The 18,752-nt window shown below is 39.1% G+C and overlaps 1 protein-coding gene across 4 annotated transcripts in view; it reads right to left on the bottom strand.

Annotated features, from left to right (window-relative positions):
- The window catches only part of LOC137103524 (mediator of RNA polymerase II transcription subunit 13-like), a 71,277-nt gene extending 61,701 nt beyond the window's left edge, over positions 1-9,576 (bottom strand). For 3 of the 4 annotated variants that reach the window (XM_067483961.1, XM_067483962.1, XM_067483963.1), the window contains exon 1: positions 8,132-9,576. In XM_067483961.1, the coding sequence (XP_067340062.1) occupies positions 8,132-8,203 (72 nt within the window). In that variant the 5' untranslated portion in view covers positions 8,204-9,576. Of the gene's footprint in view, positions 1-7,163; positions 7,312-8,131 lie in introns of those variants that run through there. The other variant, XM_067483964.1, reaches the window with a different exon arrangement.
- Between the last annotated feature and the right edge of the window lie 9,176 nt (positions 9,577-18,752).

Raw genomic sequence — 18,752 nt, 5'->3', positions numbered from 1 at the left:
TCTAAAATTACATTTTGACTATTTAATTTCTTTGCAGATACTGGAAATGACATCAGTGACACTAGTCACATGATTTTGGAAATCTGACAAGCATCAGCAAGCTGCGTGATGATCTGGTCCATCATCATTGCATCGTTGTAGCATTAATTGGAGCGACAGAATTTAAATTACAGATACGTACAATGAAAACTGCAATTTAAGATATCTCCAACTACATCTTGAGTAGTCAAAATTCTAATTAAAGAATATGAAAATGAATTATTATTAAGATATTTACAATACAATTCTGACTAACCGTAATGTGAATTCTAGATATCTTTAATCACATTATGTCTAGTCAAAATTCAACAGATATCCAAAAAGAAATCATTTTAGATATCCAAAATTACGTCACAGACATCAGTGCACCGTTTTAGCATTGATTAGATATCTGCAATATATTTCCAATTATTCAAAAATGAAATGTAAGGTATCTGTAATTGAATTTTGACTTGTAATATCTTAGTTTGATATCTTTTAAATGTGCTATTGATTAAAGACATCTTCGATTGGAATTATGACTAGTCAAAATGTCATTCAAGATATCTGGAATTCACATTACAGATAATCAGAATTGAATTAAAATTCTGACTAAAATGCAGTTGCAGAAATCTTAAATGAAACTTTTGAGCAGTTCTAAATAAATTTCAGGTATCTGAATTTTGAATTATGTCTCTCCAATAAATGCTAAAACAGCGCAATGACAACAGTGACTTCATTTTCGATATGATCTGCACTTATATAGCGCTTTTCTACCTATTGGCACTCAAAGCGCTTTACACTGCTTCTCATTTACCCATTCACACTCACAATCACTCACACATTCATACACCGATGGGGGAGCTGCTATGCAGCTGGCCAACACTCACCGGGAGCAACTAAGTTGGGGTTCAGTGTCTTGCTCAAGGACACTTCAACATGTGACCGGAGGAGCCGGGGATTGAACCAACAACTGTGAGATTGGTGGACAACCGCTCTACCTTCCTGCGCCACAGTCGCCCTATATCCACAGGATGAATGTAATTGTAGATATCTTCAATTTTCATTCTTACTATTCAGAAGGCAATTACAGACATCTTGTATCATAAATTTGACTCGTCGAAATGCAGTTCTGGATATCTGAAATGTAATTCTGGATATTCAACTGAAAACTGTTAAATGTTAAATCGGCTTGTGAGCAGAACCACACCTTGATTTACAGCTGGAATTCATAAGCTCAAATTTGGCAAAAGATAATATCAAACACGTCATATATGCGTCAGGAAAGACCTGGGATTACCTGAAGCTAAATATTAACACTGCAGCATAGGATTAACTGAGTGATTTGAATTTTATTTAAAAAATTATCCTGCACAGTAATTGTACAATTAGCACTGCATGGAGGCCTTTGAAATGCCTACAAGTAGTTAATAGTCTGATTGTTCCTGAAATTGGGCAAGTGGAGCAGAAGCGGTATGAAAAATATCTCATTTGGCTTGTAATTTCCAGTATTGATTTTTTCCACAGGGATGCCATTGCAGATAAAATGACAGCTGTGCATAAGTCAGCATGACTTTTCCTTGTTCATTGCACACCAGATAAACAAAATATAAAACAAGGAAAACTGGTAAGTAGCAGCAGCACCTCTGAGTGTGTGTGTGTGTGTGTGTGTGTGTGTGTGTGTGTGTGTGTGTGTGTGTGTGTGTGTGTGTGTGTGTGTGTGTGTGTGTGTGTGTGTGTGTGTGTACAGGACGTGGGCAGGTCTGTGCCATCAGCTTCACTACAGGTCACACCTGAACAGGTTTCAACCTGCAGCTCACCTGGCTGCTGTCTCTAATCTATTATCTGCTAGCTAAGCAGGAGTGGCAGCGAATCAGAGCTTTATTACTTGAAGTCCTCTGCACTTTTGCTAACACATTAGGCACATACACACACGCACACATGCACACAGCCTTATGTAATCCCATGCAAGTCCTCCTCCCCCATCTATTCCCTCCTTTCAGCAGATACAATAGTACCATGGCATGTTCATGTCTCATACACCAGCCTGCCTAAACAATTGTGGCCTTAAAGCTCCATGATGCCTCAGTCATATCTGGTCAATTCTTTCTCTCATGTGTCTTTCTATTCTAATGTAATGTCCGTTTATTCTGTGAAGCAAGACAGGGTTGAAATTGAGCTGTACAAATTTTCATTAGCATCTGAAAAATCATGGGTGTCTGCCTAATTCAAGATCAAAGAGAGCGCCGTTTGGCAGCACAGGGAGAATCAATGCAGCACAAATGGCTGTAAATCAGCAGTCTGCACATAATGTGTTTGTTCTCATCAAGTACCCATCTGATTGGTCGCAGAAAATCTCTCAATGGAACATGAACACATGATAATAAGAATTTGCAACAGCACAGCAGACACCATTAATGTTTTCTCTCTCTCCCGCCTTGTTTTCAGTCACTAAAAGACACCCTCTAACCTAAGTGTGGTCTAACTACAATTGAATCCCAGCCAACCATGATATTGGCAAAGCTGTCTGGCTTGGAGAAAATATTTGCCCAGTTACAAGCAGGGTGAAATCTCCCTTTAAAGAAATTCTTTGTCAAGGTATTTGCAGTCAGGTGAAGAGACTGCAAGCAGATGTGTGACAGCACAGAGACCTGCTGCACCAAAAGCAAGTTTGATCTGTCTCTTGAACTTATCTACTAATCAGGCAACACAATGATTAGAATTTGAGTGTGAACCAGGCAGAAACACAAACAAAATTATTTCATGTGTGGGGACAATCACCAGCATTTTGTGAAATTTAAAGTACAGAAAAGAGTATTAATATATTTTAACCATTTACTAGTTTGTTCTTCAATATTTCTATTTTATGCACTACATATTCCTGTTTGGTGAGATAACTGTTTCAGTCTATTCAATTTAAATTACTATTTTTATTCTGTATTCTGTATTCTTATGTTGTTTTTTTCTTACAAAAATACATTTAGGATTTAAAAAACTAATTAGCATCTCATGCTAAGTTGGATTATTCACAGCAGAAAACCATAGTTATAATTAACTCCATATCAACCAAAGTAAAGGTTAATGAAGTACTGTTTACTTTCACTGAAGTAAGATGTTGTATAGAAGACCTTTAGTTGATCCAGTATTTGTAATGGAGGATTTGTGAAGTGTTGTATTTTTACTTGAGCAAATAATCAGTTTTTCTAGCACAAAAAAAGCACATTAGCAGCAACATGGTGGTAATGATGCATCTATCTATCTATCTATCTATCTGTCCATATGCCAACTAACTAGATAACTTTCCAGCTATCAGAAGCACTTTATGGCACCAGCTACTGTCCATTCCTGCCAATCCTCCTTTCCCACTCAGCCTTCTGTCGCCCTGCACACATGCAGGAACACCAGCAGGCGCTAAGAATAGAACACAGCTGGCACTGAAAGGCTTACATATTTCACACTCAAGCCACCGTGTTCCAAAATACTCTGCCCATCCCATCCCATTTCCAGCTCCGGGACCAGCGGTGGTTCCTTCCCTCCCTCCCGCCCTGAGCGTCTTTGAACCGTTCTTCACCTCTGTGGCAGGGCCCTGACAAGCTTACAGCTCAGATAAGATCCATGACTACACACAAGAGAATTTACTAGAAAAGAGATGTGTAATAAAAGAGCGAGAAGAGCCCAGTCTTCCTGTTCCTGGCCTATACCCCACCCTATTTCTGTCAGAGGCTAACCAACAACGGCGCTTGTCACAAGTCATTTTGTTATTGCAGAAAACTCAGAAACCTGTATTTGTGTCTCTGACATGCAGAATGCCATGTTCACACAGGTGGCCCACTGCCTGGTTGAGTCCTATTGCTATGACAAGGGATTCCCACAGCAGTGACAGGGGCAGATTAGTGGGAGGCACCACACACAGTCTCAAGGTGAACCAGTGCTAGCTGTCAAAACCGCAAGTGAGCAGAGCCAAAAGCACAGGTTGGGTGTAGGGGGTGGACTGTTCAGTGAGAAGCAACCAGATGGAGCTGCTCCGTAGGGCACGCAGCAGAAGACTTGAGCTGCTGCCTTGGAAACCTGGACTGATCCTCGCCTTGTGTGAGAGGACACACTCTTGCATTCAATGTCATCCTTAGAGATCTCAACACAAACTACACTTACATAGCAGTTATAGTTAAACACACATATTCCTCTGTGCCATAGACTTGTATTATTGCCCCAAAGTACTGAGACGATTAAAATCTCATCAGTGAGCCACTGGGTGACATAATTTGTTTTGAATCATTCCCACACGCAATACATTTATCTATTTATTGCTGAATCCCCAACAAATTCACAACTTACAGTGAGTAGAATTTGCAAAAACACTACAGCCCCATATTAGAAGTATGTTTATAATTAGATAGTTTCACATGCCTTCTCATTCAAATAGAACAAAAGTCATAAGCGGACTATTTTATTTAGGCACAATTCTTACAGTACTATTTGCATTTAAAGCCTGGCAAAGAATTTTGAGGAAAATATTTAATGTATATTTAAAATATAGCAACTTTTAGAATATAAAAAAAAATTGGGTCCTTGGCAGCTCCTTAGCTCAGCAGATCATGACGCACACTTCATCCAACCACCGGCTCTTTTTTATCCTTAAGCACCTGTGTGATATCTACTACCATTTATAACAAGGAAATGCAAACAACCTATATTAAAAAGGCACCGTTCTTGATTACCTGCTTCTTTTTACAAGCCACGGTTACTCACCTGCCATAAATCAAGACACGGCTGTTAATGGTATTCCCTCAGCCACATCTCATAGCACTTTATTTCCATGCCAGAGTGTATCATCATTATTATACATGCAAGATCTCTATTGGAATACAGTTTGGCTAATGAGCACCTCTTAGTTGATCACATTAGACCTCCACTTGAGGACACTTAATTACCAGTGTTGCACTCCACGCGCCCCTGTCGAGGGCACAGGAGAAGTCCTTCAATTAAGGTCTCTGCATTCTACCTATGTTAGTACAGGCCTGCGTCCTTGGGATATAGGATGTATTCACAGCCCAAATAAAGGCGATAAAACATGTTGGTGTGTATGCATTTGAGTGTGGGTGGAAGATTTACTGTCTTCATGTCTGTTGCATTTGTGTTACATATGTTTATGTGGGCATGTGGGTGTTTATTTTCTCTCTCTCCCTCTCTTTCTCTCTCTCTCTCTCTCTCTCTCTCTCTCTCTGTGCCTGCCCTTGTGTTTGTGAATGCGTCTGTGTGTGTATTTATGTGTGTGTATAATATGATGGGTGTTTGAAGTTTGTCTCCTGAGTCTGGATGGTTTGCAGTGTGCACAGTGCACGCATCCACATTCTCTGAGGCTTTCTGTGTCGTGAGGCTCTTAACTGTCTCCTCCTTGCATTACACATTCAGGCTGGGACTCCGTGTTATAAGGACCTGCCCAGTCCACAGAAAGATGACTGTTTTCGCTCTCTTTCACTCCGTCTCTCTCTCCACCTCTCTCTCATTACGTTCCTCCCTCTTTAATTTTCTCTCTTGCTCTGTCTCACTCTTCACTCTCAATTTCTCTCTCAAACAGGCTGAGGCTAGCAGTCAGGAAATGCACATCAGTCATAATACTTTCCTAAAATGAAAACAGATTCCACTGCAGTCTTTCAGCTGCTCGCTCGCTCTCTCTCTCTTGCTCTGTCTCTGTCTCTCTCCCAACATTCCTCCGTTTCTCCCCTCATCGTCCACCCTTCCCTCCTCCGTCACAACTTCAACTTAGCTCACCAGCTTGGATCTTTTCTCCCACTTAAAAGGGTCTCGTTTGCTTTTAGATGGACGATCAGCAGCACACAAGACAGTTGTTTTGTGGGTTGTGTGACTGCAGCAATCTCATGTAGCTGACAGCGGCCTCGCAGAGCACTTGACAGTAATCTGCTGTGCCCCTATAAAGTCCCCGAGTATGGGCACTTATACTTTTTAAAAGTGCATTTTTATGAATGCGGGTTGCAGTAACAGCCAGTAAATCAAGAGGTTAGTGCATGGTGGAATGCCGTCAGACTAGAGCGCTCACTAGTTAGCCACAAAATCCTTACACAACAACAAATCCAATATGACCTGGAGGACAGGGTGAAGATTTATCACGCCCACAGTGTAGGCTCTTATCATTTGTGAAACTTTTAATGGCTGAGTTAGGTCTGCAACTACTTAATATTATGAGATGTGTATTTTTTCCTGGAAACAAAAAGTATCCAACTTCAAATTATTGGACCAGCTTTTTAAACCCCCAAAGCATTTCCTTTTCCAATGATAACACACAGAAAAACATGAAAGAAATGAATAAGTGCTAAAATAGAGGAAACCATCTCTGTACATAATTTACATACATAGGTTTCCACATCTTTCTTAGACAGATCAATAAACACAACTGATTTGGTTTCTTCACTGCCTTAGCCTAAACATCTCAAGCCTGTATCACACATCGGTCTCACTGTCAACATCAGGATGTTCTCTGCGTCTCTCTAATTGTCTCCTCTATCTCTTTGTCTCAGTCGTACCCTCTAACAAGGAGACTCGGTGTGTCATTAATGTTTTCTTCTGTCGTGGACTTGCCTCTAAGAGCCCTGCCAGTGTGAGTAACCACTGTGGCACCAGCCAGTCATAAATATTCTCAACAAGCCAGCTGATGGATGGTCGCTTTCTCCCTGAGTTTGAATAGGATGTTACAGGGCCAACACAATGGAGAACAACACCACAGTGAGTGAATGAAAGCTTTTTCCACAAGGGAATAACCTCGACTGAGAAGCTGACAGAGACATAACCACCGTTTTCGACTCTTAGGTGTCAGACTGAGAGAATTTAAAACGTCTGACACTGGAGCGCTGTTGTATTTATTTTGGCATGAGCACACAGAAAGTCAAACAAGACGCTTTTGAATGTGTCTGAACAGTTTGTGAAATTATTTTAAATCCCTTTCTCCATTTCCAGTCACATTAGGTGTTTTGTCTGAAATTTGAGAGATTTCCAAAACTTTGTGTGATACCCACTGCACAAAGTTTGCTTCTCTTCTCACATAACAATTAAAATCCATAGCATGTGACGTTTGTTTATTTAGCTTCAGGGCTGGCTGCTGTTGCTGATTGACAAAACTGTATGCTCACCTAAAAAGCCCTTAGGACTCCAGTGTTGTTGTGGTTCTCAGCAGCCTATGCCTGAGCTCAGTCCATTGCATGCCTTTCCACTTGGATGCCCGTTGTAGTAGGAAGGTTAACTCGCTGATTGAAGGATAAAAACTGTGAAAACACACTGTTCAATCTGCTCTCTACCTTCAAAACCAGCGATTCCTGCAAAAATGATACTGGCTGGAGAGTCAAAAACACCTTTTTCAGATAAAATGAGTGTGAAAGTGCAGTTTCCGCTGTGGGCTTCATTCTCATGCTGCCGTCTGTCAAAATCTTATTAACCTTATTTTCTCTGTCAGACATAATTATTTTATCTTTTTCCTGGCTTTTGTGTGCTCCTCAGTTGACATTCAGACTAAAGTTCCCCTAATTTTCTCATTCATGAGCCGGTGAGCAGATTTTACAGCTCAACGCATAAAATGATTGTTTACTGAAGATCAGAAAATCTTTTTCTGCTCTCTGGCTGTACAAACATTTGTCAGACACAGCAGCACGCCTTTTCTCCAAGTTAGTTGCTTGGCAATGCAACAGAGTTCCAGATTTCCGAGGAAATGATTATTTGAAGGGGATGAGGATAATGGGCAGAGCACATTGGGCTCAGAGTGGGGAAAAAAAATTAAGATAAGCACATGCCAAAATAACTCCTTTGAATGTTTTAGGAGCATTTAAAGTGTCAGCACATCTGTTTTGGAGTGAAATCAAATAATAAAGCGGAGTTGTTTCTTTTAAAGTGCGTTGATTTGGGCCTCTGGTAAGATTATTATTATAATAACAGGCTTAGTGGTGAAATGTGGTGCTTTTTTTTCCCAGACCACTAACCCGTGTTAATGATTGCCTAATAACAACATCAGCAATTGGTTCACCTTTGCACAGCAGACACACATTAAAGCGTGCCTCCCACGGCTGGCTCGCGTGTCTGTAACGAGCATGATTTATTGATACTGTACCAGAGAGAAGATGTTGGAGTGGCAGTCCTCAAGGCTTGCCCCGTTAGCCACCCAATTCGCTGTTGTAGTCATAATCGTCCGCCGTTGGGGTCGTCAGCGCTGGGCATGTCGAAATCCTACATCGGTATCAAACACCGAGCAGGGGCTGACAAATCTCCAAAACAAACAGGTTTATAAGCCTCACAAGAGATCCAGATAATAGACTGGGGATGGTCGGGCAGAGGAATGGGCGTATTCAAAGAGAAGTGCAGAATGCATCAATAAAGCCCCAGCAGACACGATGTGGTAATGTTGTAAATCCGAGCGTGTGCATGGATCAAAACATTGTTACAATCCAGGTCAGACGCTTCCAAATCTGATCGCTGTCAACGGCTGAGAGCACAGAAATGTATCCATTTCAATCCACGCACAGAGGAAGATCAGCCAGTTTCCATATTAGTCTTTCCGCTGATAGTTTCAGCATTAAATGAGCATAATCCATGGGAAAACGACTCCTGCCTTCCTTCCGCGCAGAGGAGCAGCTCCCGAAATATGAAATTAGAGTCAGAACTTCTCTTTAAAAAAAATTACCACACGTTCGCCGCTCTGCAAAACAATTAACTTAGAGCCGAGACATTGCAGGCAGGATATCTGATTCCGTCTGCTCCACAAGCTGATGCACCACTTGTGATAGTTTTCGAGAATTGCATGAGCTATTTATAGCCTCCTTTCTTACCACAACCGCTCCTCTCACAATGTAGTCCAGTCTGCCTCACACAAACAGGCGCTGCGAGCAGGAATGTTTAATCCCTCTGTTGCTCTTGAATTAAACGCACCGCAGACGAGGGTTCGCTAAAAGAGAAAATATAAAAGCTCCCAGTGCTGCTCCGTGGCAGGGCGGACAAAGTCGACAGAGATCCCAGTAGCCTTGAATCATGAGTCAAAGCGATCACACAAGAAAACTATTCTTATACTCCACCACCAGGAAAACGACAAGCAGGCTTCTGTAGAGGGAGGTTTGAAAAAATCCTTCCTTCCTTTCAGTTTTACATCATTACGAAACGTCCTCTCACGGCCGCAACACCCTCAATCTTGCAGAAAATGTCTCTTAGGATTTTTTTTTTACATGCACAGTTCAAACAAAAGTGACAGTCCTTGTCTGGCGCCGATTACTGACATAAAGAATATGTTGCATGCTGCAGAATCGTTTATGAAAAAGCACACACATCGACATTTAAACGCGTATCCTCTTCTTTAGAAATGATTGGATTTTTGAATTAAATCCTCAATTTTGTGCAGCTTTTCCTCAGTGGCGATTCCATCTTCACTAATTATCCTTCACGGCGTGTTATTTTATTGGTAAATAAGCAGAAGTGAGCGTGGAGCCCGAGTGTGTCATTCTCACCCTCGGTGTCTGTTTGCTTTACGCGCAGCGCCGCTGTAGCATTTTTCGTCCTGCCCACCACGCATTGTAATGTAATGGCGGTCGGAAGCGTACTACAGAGACTCGCCTTCCCATTTGGCCAAGTTTGTGCTCACGTGATCAAAGTCTGGGATTACAGTACTGTTTAATGGCTTTTGATATGAGACTGGTTGCGACGTTGAAGACGTTGTGCCAGTGCGCGCCGACAGTCCGCAGTCACAGGGATTCCTCTATTGTTACACCTTTTGTTGTTAAATGTATCTTTGTTGTTTCTGCTCATCTCTCTGGCACGTCGCTCCCAGAGAGAATATTTTGCATATTTTTTCCATTACTGCCGGGTGTCATTTTGTCATGCATTGGTTATATAATGTAACTCTCACAACATAGGATGTGACAGAATTAGAGGTCAGAATGACTTCCTGAGCTCTTACAGTGTTTCATAAGAGAGGTCTATGTAGGTTAGTCTACTATATAGTAAAGGTCCAGGGTAACACTTAGTTGTCTTTATTATTTAAATAATATATAGATGACAGATTATATGCATCACATTCAAACCAGGTGTAAATAATTATCCAAAATTGTTATATCCACGGCAGTAGCCAAGGCTTTCAAAATACTGGGGTCATGGTGAGGAACCTGTAACCCCTCCCTCCCCCCCCACTAAAGTTACCAGTAAATAGCTGTTAATGGTTAAAAAAACAATGTGTTGTTGTAAAATGTTTTTACATGGAATTTTTGCTTCTTACATTAGCAGACACCTCAGTGCAAAAGTAATCCAAAATCATAGTGCAAAAAAAAAAAAAACTCGGGCTGGATGTTTCTTAACCAGCCCCAGCTTTGAAGGACAACAGCAGCATTAAACAATTGCATCAACATACAAATTTAGGAACTCAATACTAAAAAATTTTGTTGTCAAGGTTTAAATGTCCTTCGGCAGTTGACCTTTGCTGCTGCTGTTGTTGTTCATGTGGAGATGTTGGGAATTCTCTAAGAAAATGACTTCTTTAAAACTGGTGTAAGTCTCCATAATATCCTGATGAGCACCCCCACACATATATAAATATAAGTTCAAACCTCATACAAATGTTAGAACAAGTCAATTTTAGGCCAATTCAATATCTTTTAGCTATTGAATTGACCTAATAGCTCAGATTGGCCTATATTTCTGCAGAACTACTTGCAAATGTTCTGTAGTGCAGTGGGATAAACAAAGCATTTGGGTGATTAACTGCTAACTTAAAGAGATTTTGTACAATATGTTATTGTGGAAAAATTATGTTAGTGAATGTAATTGTATTTTACCCATGATGTATTGCAATATACAGTTAAACTTTGCAAAATGACAGAACAATAAGTTGTTATTTAGCATTTTAAATGTTCAGATAAGTATATTCACTAGCTGCACTAGCCTAATAAAACTAAATTAGCAACTGGCTGGTGAACTCAGTGCAGCTACAGGCCATTCACGCCTATGGAATCAAAATAGAGTAAATATTCCAAGAAATACTGCATGTATCTGTTGTCTTCATGGTGTAGTTTTGGCCAAGATACTGATTCACCAGTAACTGGACATTCTACATGCAGGTTTATTTTAAATTCTTTTAACATATTACACTTTATTGTGTGATGCAATCAAATTCCGATCAAAACAAATTCTTTTTTAATATTTTGGATAATTTCGTTACTTTGTAGAGATCTTTTTTCACTATGATATGAAAGAGGCTTTGGAGTTTATTAGTGTTAAAAAAAAGGCAAATTAAGGCGATGATTCAATGTGCCACAAATATTTATATATATAATGATTAATAGGTGAACATGCCTAATGAGGCTAAATACTTTTATATCTAAAGTATGCTAGAACTATAGAAACCACATGGAGGCCTGGCATCAATGTTTAAAATTGTGCCTGCACTGATGACTATCATCTAACTTTATAATGATGATGAATTATAATTTGAGCTATACAGATAAAATATGTTATCTAGTATTCAGTCATTTACATAAACAGTTGGTGGTTTTGTTTACACTATCTATTAAAGTATTCTTCAGCTGGTGCTTCTGTTCTCCCTAGGACAGCAGGTGGTGTCTTTTGAAGCTGAAAACAAAGGATTATTAATATAACCACAGTTTCCTGAGATTGACAGGAGTGAGTCCATCACAAAATGTGTTATAATCTATCCTGTACATCATATGCTAAGGTATGAGGAGTGGCATTAGAAATATTAAGACTTTGCTGTTTGTAGGTGCATCAAATTTGCTTTAATCTGTGGCAACCTGAATCAATTGGACACATCTGTCACATCTGTCTCGTCATACAGCTGTGGTGATAAGGACAAAGGTAGCCTAGTTATGTTTACTTGTTAACAATAATCTTTTCATTATATTTTCCTTTCATTTTCTTTCCTTATATTGACTCATGAACCAAATTACAATGACCATGAAAAACTGGACAACTTTACCTCAAACAGAAATTTTGTCCTGAATAAACAGGAAAATGAGCAGTCAATAGCTACAAGCCTGCACATGCATCCCCTAGATCTTTAAAAGATTCAATACTTAGTTTATTCAGTCAATAAGCTTTTACTCCACAATCACATTGTTGCTCACAGATAAATAAAATGTATCAAATTTAGCTGAACAGACCTTTTCATTTGCAGGCATAACGCTGCAATGATTTTTAAACGCTGACACTTTTTAAAAAACACCTAACCCTTATTCTGTGATGAGGCTCTCTTTGCAGGGTTTTTATTTTGCATTTCAGTGTATTGGCACAAAGATTCGGCAGAGACTATTTTTAAGACTAAATTAGCAACAGACAGTGACGAGTGAAATGTCTTCTGCCTGGCAGGTTTTCCACTGAGCTCAATCAGAGCCTGCACAAATAATAACAGTGCTCTCTGAACGTGAGATGTTGTGTTTAGATCAGCATCACAAAGGTGAGGAGCGACAGTGTGTCAGAGCTACTGTATAATCTCAGGTTGTAGAGTTACAAGTTGTAAGTTAATCACTGCAATTTATAGGGGAGAAAATAATGAGGAAACAGGTCTGGTCAACACTTTGTGTAATATGCAAATTGTTGTTTTGCTGATTACTGATACAGGTTTGACTGTGTTTTATGTAACTAATCTTTTCTTCATGATTAAATGTCATTTGAGCAAAACACTATTATTGAGGCAGCGACTCTCGATGCTGGTTTTTTATAGCAGCATTAGGGGTTTAAATTTTGCCAGAGACATTTGAACATTACCCAGTATTTGGTGCAGAGTTTGAACAAATGTACAGTGGCAGCAATTCTAGTTTATAATTTCTAATTTTTTTTACAGGAGGATCATTTCTACATGAAAGATACTGCGTGCCACTTCATAGTGTAAATCTAACAGGGCGCTATGTCTAGACTACTGTTTATTTTATTTTCCTGCTACATACAGGATAGAATAGATTTGCATATAATGACATATGCAATGCATTTTGACACAACTCTCACATTAATCACCCTATAAAGCTTTATGTATTCTAGGGACAACTTGTATATGGTACATATTGCCACCGGGAGGGAACCTTTAGTCCAGTTATTGCTCTTATATCTGAAAAGCAGTAGGGAAAAAAGATAAGGATCAGATGGATGAGCGCAGGCTTAGTCTGGCGGTTATTGATCCCTTTGCTCCAGGAATGATCCAGACCTCATTTTGAGACTGTTTTCCACCTTTTGTTCAATACATCCTTAAAGGCTTTGAAAAGACGTTCACACACAGTTCGGCACACTTGGTGTGGAGCTGATGGGATGAGATGCTATCAGTTTGAATAAATCTATTTCAATATGCCACGCATTTCCCCTCATCAGGCCCCCACTGACTTGATCTGTGTGTGAGGAGAAAAGATGCATTACTGCCCTGATTTAAGATAATGTGTTTGTCTAGACAATGTGTTTAGACTTGTTCAGGATGAAGTGGATAGGTGTGGGTTTGTGTGTGTTTATTAAAGGGTAGTAGGGCTTGTTAAAGTATTTTTGTAACTTTCATTTAATCTTCTGTCATATAAACTGACAAGTCACCATAAACTATTAAAATATACTGTGAGTACCTACATTAATACAGTGATATATATTGGGTGCATGTTTTTTTGGAATAGTTGATTAATTTGAAAAGGCATTTTGTAAAATTGTCACCTTGTTAAAATGTTAGTTTCTCTTATTTTCAGTTACATGAGTGAAACTACCTGTCAGATTTTAAAAGGAGGAATGTGTTAGTAACTGTCAAAGGGCCCTGAAACAATTCTTTATAGTATGCAATATTCATGACGGAGGTTATATATTAAAAGTTTTACTCTAAAACATATTATGTTTTTAGGGAGCCATAGGTCAAATGATCCCAAGGTGTAACACTGTTAATTTTAGGTGCATTAAACTACAACACACTACATAAACTGGTTCTCACAGAGATAATTGCTACTAAAACTCTTGCATAGCAACATAGCATAGCATCAGCTTTCATTTACAGAAGTACCTGTTAGAGTAGCCTATACAGTAAAATCAGAGCTTAATTTAAATGCTGCTGAATACAGATGTAATCTGGGAATTATTTAAATTGCATTCCACAAAAACAACAACCAAATTTATTGTTGTTATGTTTTATAGCCTTGGCTATCGTAGTTTAATTAGATAATCATTTATTTAGTAAATCAACAAACTAGAAGTACCATGAACTTTACTCACGAAATTGTACTTTTCACAAGTAATCAAGTTTTCACCTAATCTTATTCAATGTAATTCAAGCTATCCTGGAGGATCTGAGTCAATGTGTCATTAGTGCCAAAAGAATATTCCCAGGAACTGTAAGATATTATAGGTAGGCACCTCTAGTAACTGTAAATATGTCTCAAGCAAATGAGGTGAAGCAGGTTCACCAAGGGAGGTGGTAGGAGTGGATGCTATGTTTCCACAGCTTGAGTCCCATGGCTTTGAATGTTTAGAGCATATTAAATGAATAAATAAACAGTGAAATTGGCCACCATTATAAGCAACGATATCTGCTATTTAGTTGTCCTGGCACCAAGAGGAAATTCAGTGGGTCATGGGGAAAATGACTTTTTTGGATGCTAAGATTGGTTAGCTAGCTGCCATTAGTGCCATTTCAAGACATGCCTGTTTGGGGCACTATTACACAATATTTCAAAAGAAGCCTGTTATTTATCACATGGATGCTTTTTCAACAAGGCCTGCTGTCATGGGGGCGCTATTTCACCTGTGGTTGATGGCAGAGTGAGAACAACAAACTTTGTGGTTGTTTAGGTTGGAGTATTTTTCCTATCAAATACAAGCAAAGAACCTCACAACTGTTATCAGTTTTATGCAACTTTTGCTAGAAATCTGATGGTTGGTGGATTTGACCTTTTACAATTTTACCTTCTAAGTAAACCCTGGTCCTGCCAAACTGGTTCAAAAAATACAAACAAAAACAAAGAATATAAAAATCTATAATGTAAAGCCATCAAACCTGTTGTTTGGCAGAAACCTGTATGCTCTTGTAGAGACCCATAATTTGTAGTAGGGATTTAATTGAGAAAAAAGGTCTTCAGGTCATTTAAAACTTCACAAATAGGTCATGATGAGAAAGGGTGCTTCAACATGTTTTCTAAATGTTTTTGCATGCAGCTAACTGTTGGAGCACTCATTATTAATTTAAGATAAGCATATTGTAAGGGATTATGCTCACACGGACATTGAAGAGTGTTAATTATTCTTACCTAGAGAGAGGTGCGTTTCTTTTTAGAAAGAGCTGTAGCCTAGCAGTATCTTCATTAGTGATTGATGGATCACTGTGCACTAAGTTAACACACCTAGCAGCAAATTCTCTCCCTAGAATCAGATGAGAGTTTCTTCTCTCTTCATGTCTCCAATACCTCTCTGGCATTTCCTGGAGCGCAGAGAGTCTGGCTGAGAAGAATAGATGGTGTGCATTATAATGAACATGGGCTGACACCACCTCATCTATCATTCCACCCAGGAAAATTATAGCAGTGCCAGAGAGAGAGAGAGGGAAAGAGAAAGAGAGAGAGAGGCTGGGGGGGGGGGTTGGCGCGGGGCGCTTTAAATCACACATCTTCAGGCCTAACTCCTCTTACACTGTCATCAGCTCATTGTTGTTGTTTTTTAACAGCCTGTTCCACTTCTGCTTTTGCTCTCAGAAAAAGACTGTCTAGTGTTTGTCTTCCTGTCAGTTTACTCTATCTCTACTGTAAGTCTCTGAGTGTGCTTTATCTTGAATATTCTTGCTCGCTTCCACTCACCTATGTGCTCGTGTTGTGCTACTTTCCAGCCAGCCTGTATTGTTTTGCTATTTATGAAATGTGACCTGCCACTAATGATTTTCGCCCTAATCTGTCTAATAAAGTCCTCACATTTCCAGTATCCAACGTGACATCTTCATAATGCTTCTTTCATCCCACCAAACAATCTGTAGCCTGAAGATCTAGATATTTCAGAAGATGGAAGCGGAGAATTATTATCCCTATAGCCTTAAGGGTCATTTTATTGGTCCACCACTTTGGTCTAGATATTTACATAAATATTAGATAGGTTTCCCTGAATTTATGTACAGAGATTCATTTCATGTATTGACAATTATTGACATTTGTTACATTTGTTGTCTCCAGAGGACAGATTAGCAGTATTGATCGTCTGAACTTCAATGTAGGACCACCAGTAACAATATTAGGATGATATTGCCATTATGCAAAATGTATTGGAGATGGTTAAAAATTCTATATCTTAAACAACAGGATGTTATCAATAAAATTGGGAGCCCTAAAGCACTGCAAGCCAATCTTTTATATTTTAATATTTTGCTCTTTTCTTTTGCTTTGTGAGGCTACTGTAGATGTTACCTCCCTCTGTACTGACCAGGATTGTCTCTCACCTGTGAGTCCACTACCTGCAATTTAATTCATCCATATTCTGGTTTTGCTCTTGCATAACTTTAAATGCCAAATGTTTGTCTCTGGCCACTGGAATATAATAAATCTTGAAGAGCACTCTTGTGCATCATGGGCTATTAAATTATTCTTGTTACATCAAATAGTATTCTGGAGATGACAGTGTTTTTGTGTACCTTTATCTGCAAGTGTATATCTCTGACTGCCTGTGAGTGCATGTTCATCTGTGATCTCGAGTGATTCACTTAAGCACTGTGAAGACTGTTGTAATGGTGTTTCCGCAGCATATTGATTTCACGATGAGCAGATGATGTCTTTGTAAGATGACTCAAGAGATGTGAAATTAGATGTTATCTCCTAACAACAGAAGATGAGGAATCATATGGTATGTTATCAGATTTTGCAATTATGTCAAGCTGTCAAGCTCACTGTTAAACAGCATGTGTGCTGAAAGCCTCTAGTGTTGCAAACAAGGATGATCACCACAGACACACTGTCACTAGTAAATAGTGCAAAAAATATGGACTCAACTGCAAATAGTAACTAGTAGTACTTGATGCAATATAACTTGAAGGTAAAGCTTGGCTGTTGTCCTAGTAAACCTCTGTGGCTACTGTAAAACCTGGTTGTATTGCATATTTTAGCACTCAAGAAAAAGAACATAGCTCAAGCCATATGTAGCACTTTCATAGAAAGATTACCACAGATAGTGTACTCTAAGTGACCAGCGAGTGTTTCCACTTGGCTGCACCTTCTGATGCTACCTGAACAAAATTCAGTAGGAGCCTTCCAGCTCTTCATACATAATGTATTGCTGAAGGCCTGCTCAGTTTTCATGTTCTCCTAATTCTTTTCACAAAGAGAGAGAGAGAGAGCTCTGTCAGCATCCAGAGCCTATATCACACTGTACACTGTCGAATCCAGAATCCCCATTTCAACACTGACACGGTTCCTTTGTTCAAACAAATACTGTCTTGCTTTTTGTTTAGTTTTATTCCTGGCATCATTAAATCTATATGACAATCCAGATTTCCCAATTTATATTCTATTTCTGTAGTTGCAAAAAATGTATCTTGATTATCTGTATGTCTCATTTGTGCTAATGATTATTTGACCCCATTTTTACCTCACGTGTATTTAGGTGTATTTATCGTCTTTGTACCTCTTCGTACCTTTGTCCTTAATTTTCTATTTTAAAGTAAAACACTTCTACAATACCAATAACATGCAAATTCCCTTCTTTACGAGCAAAGAACTGGATCAAATTTGTATAACATTCTACTTTCACAGTATTCTCCATGCTCTTTGTCTTCTTGTTTTAGAAACAGAAACTGATATTTATTAGTTTAATGCTCAGTGACTGGCCTTGCCCTTGATTTTTTGTGTTGCCTTCCATTTTTGTGCTGTGATTTGATGTACTGTGATTGTGTTTTGTTTCTCTTTTGCTCACAGCACAAAATCATTCATGAAAGTCAATCCAAACATAGCCTGCTCTTCTGTTTCTCAAAACGTAGCCTTCTGCTGACCTCAATAAATCGACCAGTGAGCGTTAAACATTTTAGTTAGTGCCCTTAAAGTGGCCTTTCCACAAACATAGTCCTTCACTAAAAGGGGGGGACGGAAGCTGTCAGAGAGAGATACGCAGACAGAGAGCAGTGTAGTAACCACCATTGTAGCATAATAAAATTATGGCCCAGTGCCCATTACTAATGATTGTGTCGGAACATTTTAGTTCATTTTACAGGGAGCGGACTTGTCTGCCATTCATTTCAAAATCAAATAAAAGGAAATGGTTTTAACTAGAACTCGAGTTGTTCACAGGAAGTCAAATCACATTTAGGCACTGGTGAATCTATTTGCAATTTATGGCTTACTAAGGATGGCAGCGTGGGTCTTTTCTGTGGGTCATCCATTGTTGCATCCCGAAACAGTTGCTGCACAGATTGTCATGATATTCCATACCAATATCAATTGTATATTAAAGAAAATGACTGGGGGGGGATTCTCAATAAATTGAGCTCTGTTTTCTCTATTAAATCCCCTAAATTGAATTGGTCAGGAGCCTTTGAAGGAACAGGTGCTTGAGAGAAACAATAGAGAAATATGCAAAGCTGAGAAAGTTTCCCCATCAATTTACAATATGTCCTGTATTGTCACACACTAAAACATTGCAGCAGCCCTTGATGCTAGTAGTGGATCACATTGTGTTCGTTGTTATAAAATGTTGGGCAGTATAAGGCTTTATAAGTTAATCTATAACTCTGTATACACAGGGTTAACTGAAAGAAA

Source organism: Channa argus, chromosome 18 (assembly GCF_033026475.1).
Source record: "Channa argus isolate prfri chromosome 18, Channa argus male v1.0, whole genome shotgun sequence".
NCBI classification, from domain to species: Eukaryota; Metazoa; Chordata; class Actinopteri; order Anabantiformes; family Channidae; genus Channa; species Channa argus.
The sequence above is the reverse complement of the archived record's forward strand: the minus strand, read 5'-3'. Positions and strand labels throughout refer to the sequence as shown.